The sequence below is a fragment of the Lepidochelys kempii genome, chromosome 2 (assembly GCF_965140265.1).
Source record: "Lepidochelys kempii isolate rLepKem1 chromosome 2, rLepKem1.hap2, whole genome shotgun sequence".
NCBI lineage: Eukaryota > Metazoa > Chordata > Testudines > Cheloniidae > Lepidochelys > Lepidochelys kempii.
Window position 1 is genome coordinate 230,339,129 of NC_133257.1, and position 27,418 is coordinate 230,366,546.

General features: G+C 40.9%; 1 protein-coding gene across 1 annotated transcript in view; it reads left to right on the plus strand.

The window, feature by feature from the left end:
• LOC140907676 (macrophage mannose receptor 1-like) overlaps positions 1-21,642 on the plus strand; it is a 56,172-nt gene extending 34,530 nt beyond the window's left edge. Inside the window, exons 20-30 of the mRNA XM_073334153.1 lie at positions 1,500-1,642; positions 3,813-3,927; positions 4,513-4,661; positions 5,844-5,946; positions 7,237-7,469; positions 11,081-11,246; positions 12,698-12,850; positions 16,398-16,514; positions 18,728-18,895; positions 19,869-19,910; positions 20,627-21,642. Of these exons, the coding sequence (XP_073190254.1) occupies positions 1,500-1,642; positions 3,813-3,927; positions 4,513-4,661; positions 5,844-5,946; positions 7,237-7,469; positions 11,081-11,246; positions 12,698-12,850; positions 16,398-16,514; positions 18,728-18,895; positions 19,869-19,910; positions 20,627-20,871 (1,634 nt within the window). The 3' untranslated portion in view covers positions 20,872-21,642. The remainder of the gene's footprint in view (positions 1-1,499; positions 1,643-3,812; positions 3,928-4,512; positions 4,662-5,843; positions 5,947-7,236; positions 7,470-11,080; positions 11,247-12,697; positions 12,851-16,397; positions 16,515-18,727; positions 18,896-19,868; positions 19,911-20,626) is intronic.
• Positions 21,643-27,418: the final 5,776 nt, after the last annotated feature.

Here is a 27,418-nt window from a genome sequence, read left to right on the forward strand (position 1 = left end):
CCAGACTTCATCTCTACTGATCCACCTGGGCCATGCAATTGTCATGATGCACTTTCCCTTCTCATCAAGAGATGTAGTCTGACCAGGAAGCCTGGCCTATAAAGGAGAATGGGTAGGTGTTCAGATGAAATATTATGCATTTAGGGTTTTTTGACAAACACTTGAAATTTTCCATGGAAATTATGAAAACAATCATTCTTTTTCAACAAAATTTTTCTGGGAGCTGTGACATTGGGGACTACCCAGATCAGTAAGTGGCTCTCTCACCACCCTGCCTTGTAAATTAGGGGCCTTAATACCATGCAACTATGGCTCAGGGCCCTGAAACCAGTAGCCAGCCCTCAAGTGTAAAGGTCTCACCCTGGCTTCCACCGGCCTTGTCACTCCTTGCAGGGTGTCACCAACAGCCCTACTGGTCCTGAGTCTTCCCAAATCTGTCCTTCCTGAGTTTTTAACTACCAGACACTTGGACTTTTCCCTTTTGGTTCATCACCCCTGAAGGTGTGAAAAACAGCCCTCCCCCCGTTATCAGTTCACTTTCATACACGCACTCCAGACATTTTGTACAACAGAGACTTACTTGGGAGAAACCTAAACAAACATGTATTTAATAGAAAAATCACAGTTTCAAAGATGAATGAGTAAGAGGAAGCAAACACATACAGTTACACAGAAAATACACATAAAGATGCAACCGCAGGCACTACACTTTCTAATCAGATAAATTCCCTTTTCTAGTACAAGTTACCTTTTGCCTTTGAAAAGTTTCCCAGCATGCTCCCTGTCAAAAAGTGGATCCAGCATTTCACATACAGCTTCTCACTTAAAGGTTGCTCCTCAGTTTCTGGATGCCTTTTCCTTCAAATCCCTTCCCTTCTTATATAGTTAGCATTTTTTTTTTAATTTTCTCTCAGATTATGGTGATTCAGAGTAGGAGAAATTCCTTCCTTTCTTAGTTTTCCAAGACTGGCGTTTTCTTTTCAGTTTCAAGCCATTTCAGTGTTTTCCCGTTAACTTTAATGGCCCACCATTTGCCTTTTCCTGGGTTGTACAGTATTAGGTACTTGGAATGCTCTCATCTGCCCCTCCCTGTCTGATTGTTTCACTGCCCTGTGGTGAGGTGGAGGTGAAGTTGCACCAAAGTTACAATTACAATTTTCTCTCTCTCTCTCCCAATATGCATACATTCATAACCATAGCTTGTATACATATCTTTTAGTGACAATCAAGTTCAGAATATTACAAGCTTTCATAAAAGACCTTCCTTGATGTATTTTTATAGCACAATAACATTGTATACAACCAGCTGATTCAACTGTTTATTCTTTGAGATTCATATCCTCTGTTCTCCCCCTAAGGTGTCTGGACCCTAAATGTCGCAGGGGGAAAAAGCCAACAAACTGTACTTTCTATACTGTAATTAGCATAAGAAGGGGTAGATTTTCATTCCAGTCTTCATCTCGTCCAGTAATTTACTTTCCATATTTAATATGTTCCAGGTATGTGGAATGATCTGAACTGTGGCGCTCCAAAACGCTTCATCTGTGAAAGGCTCAATAGTACTACTCATTCAACCGTTGCTCCCACATCACCTGCACCTCTAGGGGGATGCCCTCAAAACTGGCTTTTGTTTAATAACAAGGTACAGTAGCAAACATCTTCCATATATTTTATTTGCAAAAGGAACTGAACGAAAAATTAAATTTTTGTCTTTTATTATTGTAGTATGGGTTTAGATTATCCGAAGTTGTATTCTGATTGTCTGATCAGGCCATTCTGGTGACATTATAGCCATATTGAAATAATCTAAGAAATGAGTTTGTGAGGTACTATAGGTTTTAAATGACTTAGGCCCCAATCCTGCAATCGCTTTGCAAATGCTTACTTTTAAAAAGATTGTATAGCTAACCAAATGTGCGCTGTTTTGTCTGTAATTTATACTTGCTTTGATACATGTTCAGTGAGCAAAAGTGCCAGCTGTCAGCATGAACAGAGAATGTAAAGCTGCTTCTTAGCTAGAGTGAATTAGAAGGAAAAAAATCCATAAATCTGTACAAAACTCCCTCTCTTTCCCAAAAGGATGTATTCAATATTGCAGATATAATGGGTGTCAATTGATTTGGAATTGTTCACTGATGCACAAAAAGCAGATATTGATGCAAGTACTTTTTGTATCTCCACTGTGAGACAAATGCAGTGCAACTTTATATTCACTCCCCCTTGCCTTGTTCTCTAAGATGCTGGTACCAGTAGATCATGCAGGAGACAGTGGAACTGTACAGAGTTCACTGTGGTGAACGATCACCTACAAGGTGTTAGCAGCAGCAGCATGTGAGAACATTGTCTTCTAGTGGTGGTGCAGCTGTATCATCCTAGCAAACTCAAAGTCACATTTATACCAACTAACAGTTCTTTGAATACAAACGTTTCAGCACTGTAGGAAGAACTTACTCTTACTACTGTTACTGAGAGGACACACACACAACCGCTGCGAATTATACCTGGTAGGACACGCACACAAATGCTGCGAATTATACCTGATAGGTCACGCACAGTTCGAATCTAGGCTGAAGCACATAAACAAAGTCCACAACTGCAGAGTTCCCAAAAGACACTAAGTTTATTACGCTCGAGTGTGGTGCCCCCCTGCTAGCCAGGAGGGGACCCTGAATACAGATTATACAAAGGTTATATACTTTTTAGCAAAGCATGTTGCCCTCGTGCATCGGAAACCTTAGCCAATAAACAAACCCTTTTCTTATCTACCACCTATCCCTGCTTGGTGCATTCCTCGTGCTAAACTAGTATGTTAATTACACAGCATGGTCCTAAAGCCATGCATCAGTAACTTTTATTATCAGGGATGGGAGGCCTCACATCAAAGGCCAGGAGATAGGGAGTTAGAGACTAACAAAAAACAGATACTGGGAGTCAAGGCAGGCTGGAGACAAGGAGGAGGATTTTCACAGGGATGCAGTATCTAAGAATCAGTCCTCCTGGTGTATGATGTGCTTGCTTTTAGACAATGGTGGGTCACAAACCAAAATGGAGTCACATGTGCTAACTTTTCCTTTACGCTACCCAGTATGTTATGGTCTGAAATGCTCAAACGAACAGAGACTGCGCAGAGGGATATTTGACAGGTTACCATTCAATGACTCATTCAAAATGTATCATCCACGTTCCCTGTCAGAAAAATGCACCGGGGGTACAAATAGTTACACTTTTACCATTGGTTGAAAAAGGATGATGGAAGAAATACAAAAAGTGAAAAGAAAAAACAAACTTTTACTTAAAATGTTCAGGTTAGATTCTTCCGTACTGCAGCTGCAAGAATGGGAAATTTTTTCTTTCATAGTGCATTTACCTCTCTCCTCTCCCCACACTTTGCACTGGAATCTTCCCATTGGCTGAGGAGGGTTATTTATAGCCAGGAGCAAATTCTTTTGTTATTTCACTTCTAATATGTATATTTCCGTCACCATTTTTAACAGGCCAGAGAGTATTTTTTATCTTTAGTCCTTTAATTGATAAGATAAAAGCTTTTCCTCCTCTTTTATTATATGCTTATGTTGTTATCTTACAGCCATATTCTGTTCTCCTAACCACTAAATTTCTCACTGGATGCTAAAGGAAAGGAGCTTTTATGTTAGTTATGTATATTTTCTTTCTGTAGATTCATAGATTTTTAAGACCAGAAGGGTCCATTAGACCATCTAGTCTGACCTCCTGTACAACACACAAAATTGATCTTGTTAATTTCAAATGTTTTTGATGCGAAATGGCATCAAATTAATACTTTTCTCTTTCAGTGTTTCAAAATATTCGGCTCCAGTGAAAAAGAGAGATTGACGTGGCATGCTGCACGAACGGCTTGTGTAAATTTGGAAGGAAACCTGGCTTCCATACTAAGCGAAGAAGTGCAAGGTGCAATGTATAGGCTTTTTGGTATTATATGAGACATCAGCTTGTCCCCCTAATATACAAGTTAAAGATGCAAAGCTTCAATTTTTACAATAGAGCCTGCTACTTTTGCTTAAAACTAATAATTAATGGACACTTAAGAGAGATGAGAAAAATGTAATTTTGATGATAACATTTGTGTGCATGCATTAGTGGCTTTCCTAAGTCACCTTTTATAAAGTCCCAGCCTTGGAAGAATTAATAGCAGATAGACTAGTGTTGCAAGTGCTGTAATGCCAAAATTTGACACTTGAAGTTTGTGCTATGATTGTTTTTTTAAAATCCAAACCCACGTGAAATCAGACTGTGAACATGCATAAGCACTATTCAAATTGATTAAATGTTGCAGAATCAGGCTTAGGGAAAATGATAGCTAGACACACCCAATTTCTGTTTTAACTGCCATGGAAACCATCTCAACTGTGAAGTTGCTGGTCTAAATGATAAATCCATTAAAACAATCTTGTTTATATTTTATAATTATGATTCTAGCTCTGGATATTCTGGTGTCTCCATGCTTCACTTGTAAAAATGTTTGTTTTCCTTCAGCCTTCCTCATCACCCACTTCAAGGATGCCTCAACTGATACCTGGATTGGACTGAATGATGTAAATTCGGAGTACACATTCCTGTGGACAGATGGAAGAGGTGTCTACTATACAAACTGGGCCAAAGGTTTCCCACATTATCGCAGTCAGGTAAATGTGGATTGCAAATGATCATTAAACCATCATTCATTTGATAAGGTCAATCAAACCATATATAACTTGCACAGTTTATTTCTTATGTAGGCTTATTTCTGTTAACTTCTTGCTGTTGAGAGCAGAATGGTCATGCTGCAGAGTTTGAGCTCTTTTACTAGCAGAAAGGGATAGCTATGTCAGCTTACAGTAGAACCATGTTTTCGGAGCTTCATTTTCAAATATTTCTTTGCAAAAGCCCAGAAGTATATTTGGTTGGTGCTTTACTAGAAATAAAGTATTTGTAGATAGTAAATGTCACTCTGGGGTTTTATTTAAACTTCAGTTTTAGCTTTTCTCTATGATACAATATGAATCCAAACAATTGGATGGAATTTGCATATTCTGCAAACCTTACTCAAGTGAATAGACCCATTGACTTCACTGGGACTAGTCAGGAAATTCACAAGGTTACAAGATGGTCTGACAATAACTGTGTAACTTTGGAGCCTTGTAAAGGATTTTTAGAATGAATAATAAAATTAAGAGGATGGTGTGTATATATAAATATCAGATGCAGATATGCACTCTTGCTTAAGTTATCATGAAATACAATTGTATGAATAAAATCCTCAAACGAAGAGGAATCTGTGCCTCTTGTTTTCATCTTTCCCCCCCATACACTAACCACTAAACATTCCTTTGAAATTTTCCCCAGCATTATGTCAACTTATTTTAATAATAAAACATAACTGGGTGTGATTCAATAATAAATGAAATGGCTAATGTGGAATAATGGCTGTAGTTCCATTTGTTGTGCTCTTACTTTATTGTCTTGACTAAGTATGTCTCCTTTTAAGAATAAAAACATATAGCAGATAAGTGATCTGAGGAGAAGGGGGTGAGAGGTCACAACAGCACCCTGAACAATAGAGAAGTTGGTTTTAAAGGGCTGCCCCATGGGAGAAGACGTGATTTGGAAATGCCATCACAACAACGCAATATCAGTTCTACTGAAATGTGAAGCAATTTAACAGATGATTAGTTAATGTGGACCAGAGTGGATATAAATAGTGACAGACAGATACATAGGTGATTAAACTACACAAGATATCTGGGTCTGCAGATCCAGAAGGAAGAGGATTGTTTCTTGTTTGCTGTTTATTTATTCTTACTCATTTATGTATCATTTTCCCCCAGGATGATTGTGTTGTTATGATAAAGGACCCCATTGAGGAAGCAGGGAAATGGAAAGATGCAGACTGCCAAACGAACAAAAGCTACATATGCCAGAGGAACACTGGTGAGCTCATTCTCACCAAGCTTCCAAGTTAATTGCATTAAAAACTTGACTGTGATTTTTAGATTGTCTTTATGGTTTAAATGCTGACTTTCCACATGCAGCACATCACCTTTGGCCTCTACATGAAATGACAGGTTTCAGAGTAGCAGCCGTGTTAGTCTGTATTCGCAAAAAGAAAAGGAGTACTTGTGGCACCTTAGAGACTAACAAATTTATTTGAGCATAAGCTTTCGTGTTGCATCCGATGAAGTGAGCTGCAGCTCACGAAAGCTCATGCTCAAATAAATTTGTTAGTCTCTAAGGTGCCACAAGTACTCCTTTTCTTTTTACATGAAATGAATTTCACAGCCTTATGTGTTAACATGTTAACAAAACAAACATGTACACTGATCTCTAATACATGTAGTAGCCTGGCCTATAGAAGAGCCAGCATATGCCATGCAGCACCCTGCTGTTACATAGATACAAGAATGGGAGAGCACCAAGGGCCAGAGCTGTTTCTCCTGCAGCCTGGTCTGACCTGGGACCCCTCCTCACAATGACGGTGAAGCTTTGTAAGAGCCCCCCTGCTACAACCCACCAGAACCATGAGGAGAGCATGAATTGCTTTGGATGGAATGATTAGATAGGGTGATGTGGAACGAGGTTGTTTTGAAAGGGTTGGATTAGGAGGAGAAGGAATTTTTTAAAGTGTTTAGTGCTCAGAGACAGTAGGGGTGGCTGCTTGGAGTCTGTTGACTGACGTTCTGTGTGAGAGAGGATGGTGGTTTGTGGACTAATTTGGAGGGCAGGGTGAAGGAGGTGTGGGGGAGGCTGAGGGATAGTGTTTGGGCCCCAGATTTTGAAGCCTTGCCTGGATTATATCCCCCCTTCCCATCCCCTCTCTGCCCATTTGTTGTTGGTGGGGTGTATTGGCTCTGCTGATCTCCCAAGGGGATGGTTAGTCGGTGGGAAGATTGTGTTTCCACTTATTAAATACAGCTGCATTAAAACTAATCACAATCCAGTGCACAGGGAGCCAAATCAGTATAAATCCATGGGACAGTCTGGCTCAGTAGTGGCCAGCCAGAGCAACAAGGACCATGGCTTTTTATAAAAGAACTCCCAGTCATGTTTTTTGTCACTGAAGTCATGGCTGGGACGTGCATCCAGTCTTAATTTCTGTTAGTGCTATCACTCTTAAGTGTTTGAATACTGCAGACATTTGTTGTTCAGTGGAACAGTAAGTCCATGTACTACAAAATGACCTTTCCATGTGTGTGTGTGTGTGTTTGTTTTGTTTTACTACAGACCCTAAATTATATAATCCCCAAACAACAGTTCCAGTCTCAGGCTTTACCCTTTATGGTAACAGTGGCTATTCACTCATCAGTTCCAGAATGAACTGGGAAGAAGCACAAAAAAACTGCAAGGCTGAATACTCAGAACTTGCCAGTATTTTAGATCCGTACAGCCAGTCATTCCTGTGGCTACAAGTGTTAAAGATCGGGCAGCCTGTATGGATAGGTCTTAACAGCAATGTGGTAAGAACATCAAATAAGTGTGAATATGATGCTGATGCTCTGTCAAATCAGACCTCCCACATTCCTTACTCAAGTGTTGTCTGCAGTTATTACCAAGGGCTCTGTTTGATGTGCTTGCTTTTGTCTCATAGTTGAGCAGTGATTGTGAAAGAACTCCCACTGTTCCTGTTAGCATGCTTCAAAAGCAGTTTAAGCTATAGCTAGTGAATGGTGGGAGCCATGGAAATGGGCATGGGGGAGACAGAGACAAGGGTGTGTGAAGAGGAGACAAACTGTGGGTGGAATTATATACCTGTGAAAACACAGTAATGTGACAGGTTTCAGAGTAGCAGCCGTGTTAGTCTGTATTCACAAAAAGAAAAGGAGTATTTGTGGCACCTTAGAGACTAACAAATTTATTTGAGCATAAGCTTTTGTGAGCTACAGCTCACTTCATCAGATGCAGTGGAAAACCACTGAATGCATCTGATGAAGTGAGCTGTAGCTCACGAAAGCTTATGCTCAAATAAATTTGTTAGTCTCTAAGGTGCCACAAGTACTCCTTTTCTTTTTACAGTAATGCGAGGAGACCAGTAGGAGAGTGGAAGCCATAAAAAATGGTGGGGGAGGGAGAGAAGCCATGAAAGAACATGGGGATAGGTGCAGAGGGGGAATCCTGGGAATGGGAGAAGGGACAAACAAACAGCAGGTGAAAGGGGGTGTTTTCCTTTTGAAAAAAATTATTTAGCAAAATGGTTGAAGATCCCAAAAGCCTCAAGGCCTGATTCACTGAAGCTGGTGCCTGATTGATACTGCGGAAGGGCAGGCAGTGTTACTGTTGCTTGCCTTCCTTTGGAATTTCCACTGAATTGGAGCAATTTTAAAATCCAGGGAGAATGACAAGGGGATGCGTTAAATCAGCTTATCCCCTAGCTGTCCGGGCATCACACCATTCCCAGTCCATGCCACCCACTTTGCAGGTCACTGGATCCCCCAACTATTGGCAGAATGTGGGTTACAAGTGGCGTGGGCCACTTCAGGCATCCTCCTTAGCAGAGTTCTCTCCACCAGGTGCCTGCAGAAGTGTGGGCCTCGCGCTTTGGAACTCTTTGGGCTGAATTTACTGCAGAGGCTCTGTCACTGCCATTGTCTGTTCCAGGGCCAGGGCTATAGTGCTACCACATCTGTTTACTTACATTCTTAATTAGCGCTCACACCTGTTCTGTTGGGAAGCTTTAGTCCCTCTGTACTTGGAAGCAGGGGTTTAAATCTGACAGGGGCTGGGGCCAAGGCTCTGCTACTTGCCCTCCCCATGACAATCTGCCCAAATTTGGCTGAGTTATTAGCCTCTGAACATCTCAGTTCACGCACGCTCAGCAGAGACTTGTTAGAGTTTAGCAGCTAAGTTATACAAAGATTCCATCTGCTGTGGGCATGATCCGTTCCCTCACTGCGACCATCCCTTCTCCACAGAGCAATTGCATGCGCTCCAGCCCTAGGCTGCAGGGCCGGAGCAAAGACTCTCCCTGCAATGCTTTGCCTGCCAATCAGGGGCCACCGAGGTACCAGGCACAGGAACCATGAGCAGGGAGTTGGCCTTTCTTGTGGTCTCCTTGCTTGGCAGTGAGCAGGAGGGGTAGGAGGAAGCATGGCTGAAATGCACAGGGCTGAGCAGTTGAGCCTGGGGGGAGGGGGACAAAGATACCGGGGTGGGGAGCGGGTGTCGGACTGGGACAAAGAGTTGGAAAGGGTGGGCAATGGAGCTGGGGAAACATGAGGGACTGGAACTGTGTCAAGAAGCTGTGGCAGGGGTAGCAAGGCTGGGTCAAGAAGCTGTGGCAGGGGACAAGGAGCCAAGGGAGGCTGGGGGTGGGGGAGATTGAGATAAGGGTGCTGGGGTTGAAGAAAAAAAAACTAGGATGAGGAGTTCAGGAAGGTGGAGAACTGGAACAAGAGGCCTGGGGAGGGGGGCCAAGAGCAGGCTGGAGAGGCCCAGGGCAGAAGGGGTCAGGTTTGGGGAGGTCAGAGGCAGAAAGTCTGTGACCACTACCCAAGAGTCTTGAGCCTCAGCATTCCACTGTGGTCAGCAAATTGTGGCAAAATGGGCTGACAAATGTGTGCCTCTTCTCCCTGCAATTGCTGGCCTACACAGAGGATAACAACCTACTACTGCTGTAAGTCACTCGTTAGCTCAAGTAGTGGAGGTCTGTGCTGTGGAGCCAAAGGTTCTAGCCCTACTTATAAGACCAGTGGGAGTCAATATGGTTCCAGATGGTGGAATTTGTGTTTTTTCAGTTTGCTTTAAACAAACAAAAAACTAGGAAAGTACATTTAAAAAACTATGAATGTTAAGAATATTCTGTATGCAACCTTAATTTGGACTCTTTGCACCTATGTGCTATCCTATAGTCTTTAATCATATGATCACATGCTATTTGTTTCCCACAGTATCCCTGCTTAATTCAGTGCACAGCCTGGAAAGTGCTCATTGAATGACTTGGGGCTGTGCAGTGATTGTGGCTGTTGTCTGTAGGACCACTGAGACATATGTTGCACACGTTGGAAGGTGTATGATTGCAAGGATGGTCTCATGGTTTAGGTAATAGAATACTCCCTTGAAGAAATGGATTCTGTCTCTGCCCCAGAGTTCCTGAGTAATGCTGGGCGAGTCACTAAATTAACATTTTCACAGGTGGTCAGTAAGGCCATATCTACACGGGGATACTCAGAGGTTAAGGCAAATCAACTAAAGGTGTGAAATCAATGTGCGCAATTTAAAGTGCATTAAACCCCCCTGTAGATGCTCTCACTTAGGAGTAAAGTGACCTTAGCTCACTGTAACTTAATCCTCCTTTGAGCAGCCAAGTGGGAGTTTAATGTGCTTTAACTTATGCACATTAACTTCACACCTTTGGCTGATTTGCCTTAACTTTCCTGAGTATCCCAGTGTAGACATGGTTTTATTGTATGTGCCTGTTTTCTGGGTGCCCAACTTGGGATATTTGGGGCCTATTTTGCAGAAGTCCTGAGCACTCACAACTACAACTGAAGTCAATGGGATCTGTGATAGGAACATATAAAGCGCTTTATAATGCTAAGTTACCTGAAAAATCAGGTCATATGCATCTGTCATGGGCCACTCAAAATTAGGGCACACTTTTGACACTAACATCTCTGTGCACAGTTCCTGATCTGTCAAATGGGAATAATAATATCACTTCACCTCATTAATGTTTGTGAAGCACTCAGATACTATAGTGATGAGCACCATAAAAAAGCTCATTAGGAAATGAATAATTCTGTTTTCAAAGCAGAATTTGAGTACTGTGCCATAAATAAGGCCTGGGGACATATACTGAACAATGAGGATGAAATCTAATATTGAATAATTGCCCATTCAGTGAGCACCATCCATTCTGTGCTCTGAAAGAAGCAGGCATCCTGTGGAAAGAAATAGTGTGTGATCATGTAATTAAAGATTATGTCATAAGGCATAAACACAAGGGGGCTGAATTAAGGTTTTATAGACAAACTTATTTTTGACATTCCAGTGCATGAGTTTGTGACCTTAATAGTCTTTTTTTAAGGCAGTTTTTGGATGCAATATTATCTTAATTGTCTTTTGTTTTTAGACTAGTGGCCTTTACAAATGGACTGATAACTGGAGAATCAAGTACTCTAAGTGGGCCAGTGAGGAGCCAAAACGGAGCTTGGCCTGTGTTTACTTAGATGTTGATGGGACCTGGAAGACAGGGTCTTGTGATGAAAATTACTTCTCTGTCTGTAAAAGGTCTGATGGTAAGCAACTGAATTTAGCAATTTTAATTAGTGAGCTTCAAGTTTAAATGCATTCAAGTCTTGATTATGACTACAGTAGAACCTCAGAGTTATGAACACCAGAGTTACGAATTGACCAGTCAACCACACACCTTATTTGGAACTGGATGTACACAATCAGGTAGCAGCGGAGACCCCCCACCCACCCCACCCCCCAAAAAAAAGGCAAATACAGCAAAGTACTGCGTTAAAGGTAAACTGCTAAAAAAATTGAGGGAAAGTTTTTAAAAAAAGATTTGACAAGGTAAGGAAATTGTTTCTGTGCTTGTTTCATTTAAATTAAGATAAAGGCAACATTCTTCTTCTGTGTAGTAAAGTTTCAAAGCTGTATTAAGTCCATGTTCAGTTGTAAACTTTTGAAAGAACAACCGTAACGTTTTGTTCAGAGTTATGAACATTTCAGAGTTACGAACAACCTCCATTCCTGAGGCGTTCGTAACTCTGAGGTTCTATTGTATATATAAATGATGAATGTGACCGTTGACGTGTACTCTGCTCCAATATTGGTTTCTATAAAGGAAATAGTCATTGATACAGTTTCTTGGCGCTTGACAGACGCTAACTAGTGAATTCTAAAGATTTTTCAAAGTTTATTCTACAAACTAATTGGGGCATTATGCCACTTTGTTTTTAACCTGTAAGCTGTGGACCCACTGTTGCATCCCTTACATATCCAAATACTCTGACATGAATGAGAGTTTTGGATGCTCAAGAATTTCAGAATTAGGCCTTTTCTACTCATCTACAAATCTGTCAATCCAACAGGAAGTATCAATGGAGATTTATTGGAAAGTCTAGTATCAGCTGCCCTGGCTTTTCGGTCCCCCCAGAATCAGGGTCTAGTCGCCTGTGGCTCCCAGCTGGGAGAGGGCTCCATTCTCATCCTGGCTTCCAGCCAGGAGTGGGGTCCAGCCACCCAGCTCTCCAGAGGAGTGGGGTGCAGCTGGGCTCTAGCTGTCTGGCTTTCTTGTCAATTTCATGGCTTCAACAGCCGATGTAAGTAACACAGTGTCTACACAGATGCTGTGTCACCCTAACTACACTGACATAAGCCCTACACCTTTTGGGGAGTTGGAGTTATTATGTCGGTGTAGTAGGGCACTTACATCAGTGGGACAAGGCTGTAGTATTGTAGACACTGACATACTTAGGCCAACATGAGCTGCCTTGTGTAGACCTAACTGTGTTGTATAGACCAGGCCTCAGCTAAAGTCAATGCAGTTACCCCAATGTAAAACCTCCATAGCAGAGTAGAGAATCTGGCCCAGATCATGAACCATGAATATCTGAGTTTCTTTTTCATGCTATCACGGTCAAATTAGTAGTGGCTGCTTATGGTACAGTATATATGTGTTTTCAGTAACATATCTGAGAAGCCTTTATTGCTTTCATACAGCATGGTTTCTTATCAGTTGTAGCCCCTACTGAACCTCCACAACTCCCTGGAAAATGTCCTGCATCTGACATACGCAGATCTTGGATTCCCTTCCATGGTCACTGTTACTACATTGAGGCCTCCGAGATGGAAAGCTGGCCCCAGGCTTCCATGGAATGTGTTCGCTTAGGTGAGTGTCATCTTTAATTAGGACCTAACAGTTTCCTGTAGGCTCATTGCTTATTTTTAAGTGAAAAACTGGGGCACTGTAGGGAAGTGGGTGAGAAGGAAAGAGGTTGGTGGGGAAAGTGGAATTAAAGGAAGCCCTTTCCCCCCTTTCAGAATGAAAAACTGGAAAACTTTACAGTAAAGGTCAGGGTGAAACAAAACAATATTTATCCCTCTGACCCCAACCTTACTCCTCGTATTATCTACCTTTTAGCTTTCCTCAGTTGAAGAGCAGAGCCACCTTGTTAATTGGTTAATCATTCAGTCCTTAATAATTATCTCCCTAATTTGCTCCATGTGGGGATGCTTCCCAAATACTCAGAGTGGTGAGTCAGCCTAAGGCTACTCTCACTTGTCACAAGGCCACTGGTCTGAACCTGGCAAAGGTTGAGAGTGAATGAAATTAGTTGAAAGAAAAGGAGTACTTGTGGCACCTTAGAGACTAACAAATTTATTTGAGCATAAGCTTTCATGAGCTACAGCTCGCTTCATCGGGTACATGCAGTGGAAAATACAGTGGAGAGATTTTATATACACAGAGAACATGAAACAATGGGCGTTACACACTTTACACACATTACACACATACACACTTTAAGGAGAGTGATCAGGTAAGGTGAGCTATTACCAGCAGGAGAGAAAAAAAACCTTTTGTAGTGATAATCAAAGTGGGCCATTTCTAGCAGTTGACGAGAACGTGTGAGGAACAGTGGCGGCGGGGGTGGGGGGTGGGGAAATAAACATGGGGAAATAGTTTTACTTTGTGTAATGACACATCCACTTCCATCTCTCCTGCTGGTAATAGCTCACGTTACCTGATCACTCTCGTTACATTGTTTCATGTTCTCTGTGTATATAAAATCTCCCCACTGTATTTTCCACTGCATGCATCCGATGAAGTGAGCTGTAGCTCACAAAAGCTTATGCTCAAATAAATTTGTTAGTCTCTAAGGTGCCACAAGTACTCCTTTTCTTTTTGGGGATACAGACTAACACAACTGCTACTCTGAAACCTGAAATTAGTTGCTATGTGATTACTGTTTGGTGGTGAGACATGGTGCACTGGCCATTCGGGGTTTGAGGAGGGAACACATATGGGCTAACAGCATCCTGGTCCCTGGAAATAAAAGCCACTACCCTGAACCTGTATCAGGAGGAACCAGGATCAACAAGGATTAAGAGATTTTGTTTACTTATCAGGTGGCATTTGGTATCCTGTCAATTAATTTAGCAGTAGGAGTTTAATCCGCTGACTTTCCAAAGGAAGGAAGCTGGGAGTTCAAGATGCAGGTCTGCAAGGGCTCTTGCTCCAGTACCTGGGAAAAGGAAGTCGTGTTTTGGACCCTCTTGGTTTCCTTTTACTTGTTTCAATTTAATGACTGTAAAAGGAGTTCCTGGTCTGTGCCAAAATGAGAGAGGTTCTTGATATTTTATTCTGTTAAAGCCCTAATGAACAGAGCACTTCAAGAAGGGGAGACTTTATTGTTAGCCACAACCCAGGATTTTATGTGGACTCTGTAAAATGAGTTGGTGGTCTCAGTTTAATACTTCTTAAACAGATGTTGGCACCCTAGTGTGGCAAATCCACCATAAAAGGAAAAGAACCTAGTGCTGATCTCTTGTAATAATTGGGCCTACAAATTTACCCTAATTGTGAGCTCAACTGTAAGAAGTGAGTAAAAGTTTATAAAATATCACAACAACCTATGACAATAAATGCGAATGGGAAAGGGTACAAGAGGGAGACAGACTAAATTAGTCCAAACAAAAAGGCTTACTGGTACAATTCTAGGACTGTGTTGAGATGATGCCTGGTAAATAAGAGACATGTGGGACTGAAAATCAATTAACCAAAACTAGCATGTTGGTTATTAGGCCTAATTGGTGGATAAAATAATAAGGGGATGGGCTATTCCACCCAGTGCTCCCTTTTGTGGTCCTCAAAAAGAAACTTTTCTGGGAAAAGCTGGCTACCACTATGCTGTCTGTCTGAAAGATTAGAGAAGGGGAAGGAGCAAACTTTACCATCATGTCTGCCACCCACATCGTCTCCTGGGATCCTTGGAGTTACCAGGCCTCCAATGTAGTTTTGACATCCTGAGGGAGACCTTCATCAGACCAGGTCAGACAGAGGGACCCACATGACACTGGGTCACTTCTACCAGCTTTAGCGACATCCCAGCCACGACCTGAGATGTGACACTGTGTCTCCACCCCCCATGTGTCCTTTTCCTTCCCCACCTTATTTCTTTTTCTCTCTCTCTCCATTTTCCTTCTGCTTAATAAGGATCTGGCTTAGCCAGCAAAGACTGCATATTTTGCAACATGCAAATGCAAATGCAATGCTCTGGGCAGTCCAATAGTGGTACAAGTTTGCCAGGTCTCAGAGTGGCTGATAAGACCATGTGTTATGCCTGTGTTTTTCCAGTAGTGAAGTTGCAAGTGAGAGTCAACATCAGATACATAAACAGTATTTTCTGTTTTAGCTGTTCTTTCCTTCACCCTTTTGTTTTGTCTTCTAGGAAACAGAATTAGACTTTAACAAGAGCCCCGCCCATTTCAACTAACTTTTTCTCTTTTCCCCAAAAAGAAGTTATTACCATTTTTAATACCATCCAAGAGACTGTCAGATGATGGGGGAGGGCAGTTCTTTTTAAAAACTCTCTCCACCTAGAGGGAAGGGTAACATGCGATATGGTTAAAATGGAAGACTTACTTAATACTTTACATTTCGCATGCTTTAACCTTTCCCCTTCTTGTTTTCTGTATCTTTAATAAAAGGTTAAAATATTTTAATGATGTGTTTGCCAAGGTACTAAGGAGTCTGAGGACTCTATATACTAGACCTTGTTTAGCTCTGTTTAATGTTGGACAGTGCAAGATCACGTTAATACCTTTGATTCTTAGGCCCCACTTATTCCATCTACATTAATACAACAGGATATCAGTATTGAGGAAACAGGGACTATGGTGGTAATAAGATCATCCCCTTAACTGGCGTATGATGATATTTCTTATTTCCCAAAACAGCTTCTCTCTTCTTTCTTGTTTTTTTTTTTTTTATCCCCAGTGCAAGAGGGAATATATATATATATATATATATATATATATATATTAAAAAAAAAAGCTGCATTTTTCTAATTGTGTTGTCTCTGGCACATTAAACAACAGGGAAGGATTGGGGTTAATTGCAAAAATGGAGCATACAAATACAGCATATTTGGCAAATGTGCTAAAACTAATATAAGATATGTATTGCCTGGAGATAACCAGCATAGCAGCTCAAAGAAAAGGATGTTTTCCTCTAAAGAGCAAACTGCAAGGGCTGTTACTGATCTGTTTCTGGAGCTCTGATGGACTTCAGTGACAAAAATTAATTACAGTCTATCGCTATTTTAAATGTATCAAAAGGGTTAAGAAAATGTCATCATGATTGTTTCAAGGGGCAGATCATTTTCTATGGTGAAACATGCTTAAATTATGCTTCTTTATTAATTTATGTTTTGCAGGAGCCTCTTTGGTTTCCATAGAAAATAGGGTTGAAATGAATTTTCTCTTGCACCACTTGGATGTATTTGCAAGTGACTCAAGACAGTTTTGGATAGGAATGTACAAGAATGTGGATGGTAATTATTTAACTTTCAATAGTTATTTACAAATAAGTACTCAAACAGAAGATGGAAATCTGATGTCAAATGTTTAATATTTTTCAGTTATAGTACACAAAAAGGAGAAATGATTCAGAAAGGTGACTGCACGTTTTACATCCCCGTCTCTCTCTTGGAAATAGAAAATATTACACGCCTACAGTATTTCATCCAATTTATTTCATTTCACACTTTTCTTTCATTCCCTTGACATTTAACCAAACTTCACAGCACCTCAGTTTTTGAAGAAATCTTATAGTGTTAAGTATTTATTCCCCAAGAGGAAGATCTGAAAAGTCTGCTATAGTCTTTTAAAGAAATATATTTCTGTATTTATTGGTTAGCATTGTAATGCTGGTTTGTGCCTATGAAGCCACAGCCTGTTATGGGGCGGGGATACGAGGAGGGTTTCTGTAGCAGCCACTGCTCTTGCTGGTATTTTGTTTGAGCTAGATGCAATACCTTCAGAAGCCTCGGAGAGCATATGTAACAGCAGCCTTTGGTATACCATTAATTCCACTGCAGTGTGAAGTGAGCATTCTGCTCCTTGCTGGCTGGTTGATCCTGGGTGGTGCAGAAAATAGGCAGGAACATGCCTCCTTACCGATGTACACCTTTTGGGCCCATTGGATGGTTTCAGCACAGTTGCTGGTACTAGACTTTCCGAGTCCGAGGCACTGGAACTACAGCTCCCATGAGGCACTGCAGCTCCCATGAGGCACTGCAAGAGCATTTCTGAATCGAACTGTTCAGTTTTCAGTCACAAGTTTTGGCAAAAAGATGAGTTTTCAGTGAAATTATTTTGGTTTTTAATTTGCTGAAAACTTGAAAATTTCCATTAATGAAAACAAATTGATTTTCATTTTCCATCTAGCTCCAAGTCTGGGCACTGGGATTCCCTTCATCCTTGAGACACAGGAAGTAGCACCTAGTCCTGCTGGCCGTGCCTGAGTAAGGGAAGAGCAGAGATCAATAGGTGTATTTTTTAAGTCGTCCTGATACAATCAGGCAGAATAAACGAACCGAGCCAGACCTTGTAAGGGAGCTGATTTCCAGTCTTGGCTCTAATGCAGGGGCTGCTTGAGATCCTTGCATCTGAATGACCACAGAGAATACATTGTGGTGCTCCACCCACTATGCTGGCTCCCAGTGCAAATTCTGGTGCGAGTTCAAAGTCCTGGTCTTCGGGCATGGTTACACTTTCAGATGCAGAGCGCTTTTGAGTTAAACCAGCCTTCATAGAGCGCAGTAGGGAAAGCGCTGCAGTCTGTCCACACTGACAGCTGCAAGCGCACTGGCTTGGCCACATTAGCAGTTCTTGCAATAGCCACAGTGCTTTTCAAATGGGGGTGGGGTGGGGTGGAGTGGAGTGTGTGGTGTGTATGTGGGGGAGAGAGAGAGTGGGTTTTGGGGGAGCTGAGAGCATGTCAGCATGCTGTCTTGTAAGTTCAGACACCAGCAGACTCCCCCCACCCCCCCGCCCCTCTCACACACAGAACTCCACATGAGTGGCTTGCTTCGTCTCGGAGCAGATAAGCAGCCGGCTGTTAGAAATGGAGTTTTCAAAGGGCATATCCGCATTCCTGCAGCGAGTTCAAAACAATGAGAAGAGTGGCCACTTGACTTAAGGGGATTATGGGATGTTTCCAGAGGCTGATCAGAATGCAGTAATGCAACACCTTGTTCACACTGACGCCCGGGTGTTTCAGCCAAGGTGCAGCAAGCGTTAATATTCTCGCCAAGGTGGAGTACCAGGAGCGCTCTAGCCGTGGAGTCAGAGCGCTCTACATACCTTGCCAGTGTGGACGGGTAGTGAACTAGGGTGCCTGGGGCTGCTTTAATGTGCCCTAACTCGCAAGTGTAGACAAGCCCTTAGTCTTCAAGGCTCAGTGGGCCTGGCCATTCCATTCCCAGTTCACTGAGGCAGCTGCGCTCCTCTAGGACAATGCAGCTAGCAGTGTCCAGGTGAAACCTCACAGACATAAGGCATTCTCAGTTGTGTCTGCCTGGAAGGAGAGAGAAAACGGAGTCCTATAAAATGTTAATGTATTGATTTAATAAATTAATGAATTCACTGCTCAGATACAACAGTGACAGGTGCCATAGAAATCATATGATATTGTTTTAATCTCTAGAAATGAGTGATCCTTAACCTGCCATTTGTTGTTCTGTATTTTTCATTTTAACTTTAGGAGAATGGACATGGGGAGACAACAGTGCAGTAGAGTTTGTAAACTGGAAAGAAAGAGAACCTACGGATGGTTATCATGAACATTGTGTTGACATGGATGCCTCAGATGGGGGCTGGAGAAGCTATTTCTGCTCTGCTGACAAAAGATTTATTTGTAAAATACCAAAGAGTAAGTGATATACTCAGTACAATGGGTTATTAACAATGACTAATATTTATGCTATAAAATCCTTTGCATTGCATATTCTGTACTTGCCTATGTTTGTGGTAGATATTCTGATCCTACTCCCATCGAAATCCCATTGAAACTCCCATTTAAGGGCAATTGCTGAAAGAGATGGAGTGGAACTCAGGAGTCCCGGGCTCCTATCACCCTTATCCTTAGTGCCTTAGACGAGCAGGCACTAATCAAACCAGGCTCTGTTGGTAGGGAGGTGGAGAGGGTACAACCAGAAGGGTTTAGGGAGGAGGAGGAGCCAAAACAGAGGAGTTGCAGGTGGGATGTGAGGGGAAGAACTTGAGCGGAAGTTAACCGGGGGTGAGAGGACCCAGAATGACAGAGCTACTGCTGAAAGGGAGGAAGGAGATACTGCTGAGAAGCAGCAGTGGAAGGATACTAAGATGTATGTAACTCTGAGGAAAGTAGATGGGAGAATGTGCCTAGGACTTAATGGAAGGAAGAGGGGAATTGTGACCCAGTCTGTTTTTCTGTTGCCCCCTTGATCTTGGCGTCCTAGACTTAAAAATGCAAATATGAATTTTCAGTTTTCCCCATACTTCAGTGTGAAAAATCTTCAGCTTCTCAAAATGTCATGAAGGCTTGACATTCTGAAGGTGTGAAATCATCCCAAAACAACTGGTAACATTTTTTTCATGCAAAAAAAAAAAAACAAATATAATTTTTTTTCCTGGATCTAATTTTTAACTGGAATGTTTTGCTTGATTTGGGTAGATGATTCATTTAGATTAAATTAAAGGTGTTGTCAGGTATTTTTCATCTCCATTATTTTACTTTATTTTAAAATGCAGAGTGCCCAACATAGTAATTCTTCAAACAGGATTTATTTACTCTGTGTGACTGTACAATCTGGTGTAAAATGGAGACTTAAAGACTATGAATATCTTTTTTTTTAATTTGAAAGTTACTGAAGTTGAACCAACTGAGAAGCCATCAGACAATAAAGGTAGGACTGATTTCTTATAAGCAAATTAAAGAGAGACCCAAATCAGGTAATAAATTTAAGAACATAAGAACGGCCATAGTGGGTCAGACCAAAGGTCAAGTATCCTAGCCCAGTATCCTGTCTTCCGACAGTGGCCAGTGCCAGGTGCCCCAGAGGGAATGAACAGAACAGGTCATCCATTCCCTGTCGCTCATTCCCAGCTTCTGGTAAACAGAAGCTAGAGATACCATCCCTGCCCATCCTGGCTAATAGCCATTGATGGACCTGTCTTCCATGAATCTATCTAGTTCTTTTTTGAATATTTATTTTATTTTCTGAGAAAATTACTATTTGATACCCAGCTGTGTGGATGTTTATTTGAAATGTATTATTGTGATTATTATATCTCCAACCTGACTAAAAAGCAGCACTCTCCCTTCAAACTCAATTTCATTTTGAATTAAGGTATTTAATTGTGTTTTGACTGGACCTCTGTATGATATATTTTGTGACTAGCGCGACAGAAGTTATCTGTAAACTGTAATGACGTGCAGCCATAAACCTCTGTCTTCAAAAATAAGGTCATTGGGCCTGATTTTCTGTTGATTCTCCACAGCTTACATTGACTTGGAGTTATAGGTGCTCAGAACTTTCGGAAATCAGACCCATTGTCAGACCCTAATATATATCATCATAATCCTTAGGATCCTGAGTAATTGCTTTGCATTCATTTACAGGACCGAAAACAGATGAAGCTGTTCCTGCACACCACTTAAGTGGGATGGTAGTTATTCTTGTCCTTCTCATTCTAGTCGGAGCTGGTCTTGCAACCTATTTTTTCTACAAAAAAAGACACAACCAGCTACCAACAGATGTCCGCTTTGACAACACTCTTTATTGCAATAGAGATGCTGTTCCTGCAACTAGTGACACAAAGTATCTTGTGGCCGACATTGAGCAGAATGAACAAGCCATGCTTTGATTCACAAAATAAAAATGATTTTGATAAAAAATTAATGCATCTGGACTACCTGAACCCTTAAGACAAAGCTGTTTTGTCCGGTTAAAATTGTAGTGCATTTTGCAGAGACCACATTTGTGTGTTACATACATTCCTTCCACAGTTTTGCAAGATTCTGGATCTACTTGTAGAAGAATAGTTCTGTGAGAGGCTATTTAATAAATGCAGTCACGTAAAAGAACCAAATATGACTTCAAGCCATGTGAAAAACATTCAAAACTATTCCACTGTCTCTACATGTCGCCTGTATCCTTATCAAGCATGAAAAGAGCCAAGCTCATCATGCTGATTGTGAGAATAATCATTACAGACTCTTCAAAGCACTCAGAAAAGCAACTGTCTAGTTCTATTGGAATCCTGCACATCTCACTCCAGAGTTCCAGCACTCCGTGCTGGTGTCATTGTATTTCACTTCAGCATATAAAAAGAGACTTTTTTTGTTGTATAACTTCAGTTCAGATGACCTCACAACAGCTACTCAACATGTTCTCTTATAGGGCTTGATCCACTGAAGTCAATGGGATTCTTTCGACTGACTTTCCAGAACACTAGATCAGGCCCATGCTTGCTGTTCTTTCAGTTCTGCATTCTGCTTTTTGTAATATGTAAACAATAAAACGCTTCATAGGTCTTGAAGTCTTAGCTTCAAGAAATGTCATATAATCTAATGTTTATTCCTTTTGTGAAATTTCAATCATGTTTGAATTAAAATGTATCCCTCTGGAGATGAATGGCTGAAAGCAAAGTGTACATTGCTTTACCTTTTGCTGTAGTTTTGTAAAATAAGCATTAAAAGATAGTTTGTAAAGGTTTTGCATTTTTATTATGCCTTGTAAATAGGAACATTTTTTATGTAGTTCACATTTTTAAAAAGGATATAGACATTTATCAGGTTGGCTGGCAGACATAGCACCTTATGTTGTGTTTTTTAAAACATGCGTTTAGTGCTGTAAGTTTCCACAACACTTTACAGAACATAAGTTGGACATGTTCAGCATATAGGCCTTGATCATGCCAACACTTGCTCACCTGTTTAACTTTACATATGTCCCAATATTGAAGATGCTCCTGACTGGAAGCTAGGCAAATTCAAACTGGAAGTAAGGTGCATATTTTAAACAATGAGTACATGAGTGTCAATGGGAAAAATTAAAATCTCATGAATGCAGTAACACTTACTAAGAACATGTATTCTGTGATGAAGATTTTCAGAATACAAGGTAAGTGTGGCAGAAAAAAAATATTCATATTATGGTATCAGATATACATGTGTAATTGGGAAAGGCAGAATAAGTTGAGGGGTAGAAAGGGCAGATGGGATGGTTCCATGCTGGGCAATCACTGTGGTGAAATTCTGGCTCAGTAGAAAAGGTGCAGGAATCCCTTTCTGTAGGTGCTGCATGATGGGAGTTGTGTAGCCAGGAAAAAAAGGGTATGATTTATGTAAATGTGGGCTTGATCTAAAACCACTGTAAACACTCACTGATTTCATAAATATGGAACCTCAGCTGAGTTAACCACATTCTATATATGAAGTGTCATAAACTGCATCCATAGGATGTGTGTCTTTATCCTTGGTAGAGAAGAAAACACAATGGAGCTACCCTCAGAGATGCTGGTGGCATAGAACAGTGTTTCTCAACCTTTTTGATACTGGGGACTAGCTTGCTGCCTTCCTAAACTGTGTCAGGAAGATCTCAGGGCCCGGTGCCAGTCAACAGACTGGTCATTGAGAAATACTGGCACAGACCACGTGCCAAGGTGGCCATTACTAGAGGGCAGTGTGATGTGTTGGCTGCAAAGAATGCAATATCAAATGTTCCTCATCCTTTCCAGTGTCTGGCCTGGAATTCCACGCTGAGGATTTGACTAGGCCCATCAGCTCACTACAGGTACTCTATTCTTGCTTGAGAAGTCCATGATAGTATTTGCACAGAATTAGCCCCTTCTATGTGCGGATCTCAATGCACTTTTACAAACATTAACTAAGCTTCCCAACACCCCTGTCATAAATACAAAGGGAAGGGTAAACACCTTTAAATCCTTCCTCGCCAGAGGAAAAACCCTTTCACCTGTAAAGGGTTAAGAAGCTAAGACAACCTCGCTGGCACCTGACCAAAATGACCAATGAGGAGACAAGATACTTTCAAAGCTGGAGGGGGGGAAACAAAGGGTTCGCTCTGTCTATGTGTTGCTTTTGCCAGGACCAGAGCAGGAATGCAGGTTTGAACTCCTGTAAAAAGTCAGTAAGCAATCTAGTTAGATATGCATTGGATTCTGTTTTGGTTAAATGGCTGATAAAAATAAGTTGTGCTGAATGGAACGTATATTCCTGTTTTTGTGTCTTTTTGTAACTTAAGGTTTAGCCTAGAGGGATTCTCTATGTTTTGAATCTGATTACCCTGTAAGGTATTTACCATCCTGATTTTACAGAGGTGATTCTTTTACTTTTTCTTCAATTAAAATTCTTCTTTTAAGAACCTGATTGCTTTTGCCTTGTTCTTAAGATCCAAGGGTTTGGGTCTGTGTTCAACTATGCAAATTGGTGAGGATTTTCATGAAGCCTTCCCCAGGAAAAGGGGTGTAGGGCTTGGGGGTATTTTGGGGGGAAAGACGTTTCCAAGCGGGCTCTTTCCCTGTTATATATTTGTTAGACGCTTGGTGGTGGCAGCAATAAAGTCCAGGGACAAAAGGTAAAATAGTTTGTACCTTGGGGGAGTTTTAACCTAAGCTGGTAAAAATAAGCTTAGGGGGGGTTTCATGCACGTCCCCACATCTGTACCCTAGAGTTCAGAGTGGGAAAGGAACCTTGACAACCCCTTTGAAGCAAGTATCATTACAAGTGGCTAAAATATAGCCTGTAGTTTGCAGAATGTCACATATAAGGGACAGAGCTGGGAACTGAGAGAATGAGCCCTAGCTTTGCTGTGTCCTAATATGCTGCTTTGTGCTGGTGGAGATGTACAAAGCTTTTCTACTTGCTGGGGATTCCAGTAGAATCTGGTCTGAGACCACACATTCATTTTGCAACTGTCCATAAAACACATCTTTCTATATTCAGTTTGTTTCTACATTTTTTTAATAATTTTCTGTCTTTCATCCTCCAGATCTTCACAGAGTCCAGAGAAAGGAACGGGAAGTTTAAGTCCTGCCAATTTATAGCCTTCCTCTTTTTAAGTCTCAGCTTTTGCAGAAGCTGGCACTTACTTTTGTTAATCATACAAAGAACCACCTAATATTTTTATTAGGGCTGCCCAGCGATTTAAAAAATTCATCACGGATAATTGCACTGTTAAACAATAATAGAATACCATTTATTTAAATACTTTTGGAAGTTTTCTACATTTTCAAATATATTGATTTCAATTACAATACAGAATACAAAGTGTACAGTGCTCGCTTTATATTTATTTTTGAATACAAGTATTTGCACTGTAAAAAACAAAAGAAATAGTATATTTCAATTCACTTAATACAAGTACTGTCGTGCAATATCTTTATCATGTAAGTTGAACTTACAAATGTTGAATTATGTACCAAAAATCCCAACTGCATTTAAAAATAAAACAATGTAAAACTTTAGAGCCTACAAGTCCACTCAGTCCTACTTCAGTCAATCGCTCAGACAAACAAGTTTGGTTACTTTTGCAGGAGATAATGCTGCCTGCTTCTTGTTTACAATGTCACTTCAAAGTGAGAACAGGCGTTCACATGGCACTTTTACAACCAACATCACAAGAAGTTATGTGCCAGATGCGCTAAAGATTCATATGTTCCTTCATGCTTCAAACACCATTCCAGAAGATATGCATCGAGGCTGATGACGGGTTCAGCTCGATAACAATCCAAAGCAGAGTGGACTGATGCATGTTAATTTTCATCATCTGAGTCAGATGCCACCAGCAGAAGATTGATTTTTTTTATTTTTATTTTTTTGGTGGTCTGGGTTCTGTAGTTTCTGCATCGGAGTGTTGCTCTTTTAAGACTTCTGAAAGCATGCTCCACCCCTTGTCTCTCTCAGATTTTGGAAGGCACTTCAGATTCTTAAACTTTGGGTCGAGGGCCGTACCTATCTTTAGAAATTTCACATTGGTATCTTCTTGCATTTTGTCAAATTTGAAGTGAAAGTGTTCGTAAATCAAACAATGTGTGCTGGGTCATCACCCGAGACTGTTATAACATGAAATATATGGCAGAATGCAGGTAAAACAGAGCAGGGGGCATACAATTCTCCCCCAAGGAGTTCACTTACAAATTTAATTAATGCACTATTTTTTTAACGAACATCATCAGCATGGAAGCATGTCCTCCAGAATGGTGGCTGAAGCATGAAGGGACATACAAATGTTTAGCAGATCTGGCACATAAATACCTTGCAACGCCAGTTACAAAAGTGCCATGCAAATGCCTGTTCTCACTTTCAGGTGACATTGTAAATAAGAAGCAGGCAGCAGTATCTCCCGTAAATGTAAACAAACTTGTTAGTCTTAGCAAATGGCTGAACAAGAAGTAGGACTGAGTGGACTTGTAGGCCTTAAAGTTTTACATTGTTTTGGTTCTGAGTTCAGTTATGTAACAAAAAAACATCTACATTTGTAAGTTACACTTTCACGATAGAAATTGCACTACTACTTGTATGAGGTGAATTAAAAAATACTATTACTTTTTTATCATTTTTACAGTGCAAGTATTTATAATAAAAATAATATAAACTGAGCACTGTACACTTTGTATTCTGTGTTGTAATAGAAATGAATATATTTGAAAATAATCCAATAATATTTAATAAATTTCAACTGGTATTCTATTGTTTAACAGCATGATTAATCACGATTAATTTTTTAAATTGCAGTTAATTTTTTTGAGATAATCGTGTGAGTTAACTGCGATTAATCGACAGCCCTAATTTTTATCCATGTTATCTTACCTCCCCAGATCATCAGAACTAATATTCCCTGCTACTTTCTCAAAAAAAAGTATCTAATCTTTTCTGAATAGGTTAGTCTTCCATTCCCCTTTGTACAATTTTATCTGCCACTCCCCAGTTACCTTCTGTCATTACAAACAATTGCTCAGAACAGTGAGTCCACAGTTTTTCTTTCCCTAAAGGCATGTTACCATTTTTAATTCTGTGATAGGATGGAAAGGCATGAGCACCAGCAAACTGAGGATTTATTTCCTGCTTAGCAATACTGCAGGAGCAGTGGACTGGGGCTATGAAGCAGTGAAAAACAGAGGAAAGGCAGGAGAGTCTCTAATAAAATAACTCACTGGTAATTTGAGAGAGAGTACAAGCACGTGGGGAAGCGGAGCTCCACATTCTACCTGTCTATCCATCTACATATAAGCCTGTACACGTCATGTCCACTTGTACTGAGCGCCTAGTCCTTAAAGGCTGTAGTATAACCTAAGCAGGCTCTTTTCCCTAGAAAATGTAAAATTCTTTTGTTGTGTTTATTACAACCTGTGAACTCCCACACTTCAAAATAAAGATCTGGTGGAAAAGCTCTGGTGATGAAGGAGGTTTTGCGTGTGTTGCTGTTGTTTCAGAAGCTACATGTGGTATTAGAATTTGGGGGTAGTGATGGAGTATTCATTGGGGTATCAGTTGAGCAGACCATAAATTCATTTAATCTGACGTATGAACCAATTCAAGACACCCATGATCTCCACAATTTCAAAAAGGTACAGCCATCTCAACCTCCAAAGCCTTTTCCCCAGTCCAATGCCCATTGAAATCAGTGGAAATACTCCCACTGACTTCATTAGATATTGGATTGGTCCGTAAAAGCATTGCTGCTCCAGGGAGAATCTGTTTGATGTTACATTCAGAACCCTCCCACCATTACCTCTGCATGTCTCCCTGGAATAAAGTCTGTCTTGTCCCAGTATACAACATACAATAGAGGAAGTTGTGTAGCCAAGTGGATAGTGCACTAATCTGGAACTCAGAAGGCCAAGGTTCTATTCCTGGCTCTGATGCTGGTCTCTTAGGTGACCTTAAGCAAGTCTCTGTGCCTCAGTTTCCTCATCTGTAAAATAGTGATAGTGACCTCTTTTGTAAGGTGCTGTGAGATTCACCTATGAAAATCGTTATAAAAGAGTTAGGTATTATTATGGGTATATTTTATATTATAGGTATTATTACGTCAAATGGGAGGACTTGTCTAAACAGTGAGTTAGTGTACAGCAAGCTGGGGTGCAAATCTACAACATACTAGTGTGTCATGCATTAACTCTCCATATGGACCTTACTATCCTGCATGCATTAAAAGTTCCCCAATGCGCATTGACCTACTCCCAGAGTAGTTCGAAGCACACTATATCACTTTTAATGCATGATAGCAGGATCCACATCGACAGTTAGTGAGCGGCATACTAGTGTGCTGTAGATTTATGCCCCCGCTTGCTGCCCACTACCTCCCCATGTAGCCAAGCCCTCATTTCACCTGAATAAGGACTTATGTTAAAAATTAGTAATAACCCTCAAGATTTGGATATTTTTTAA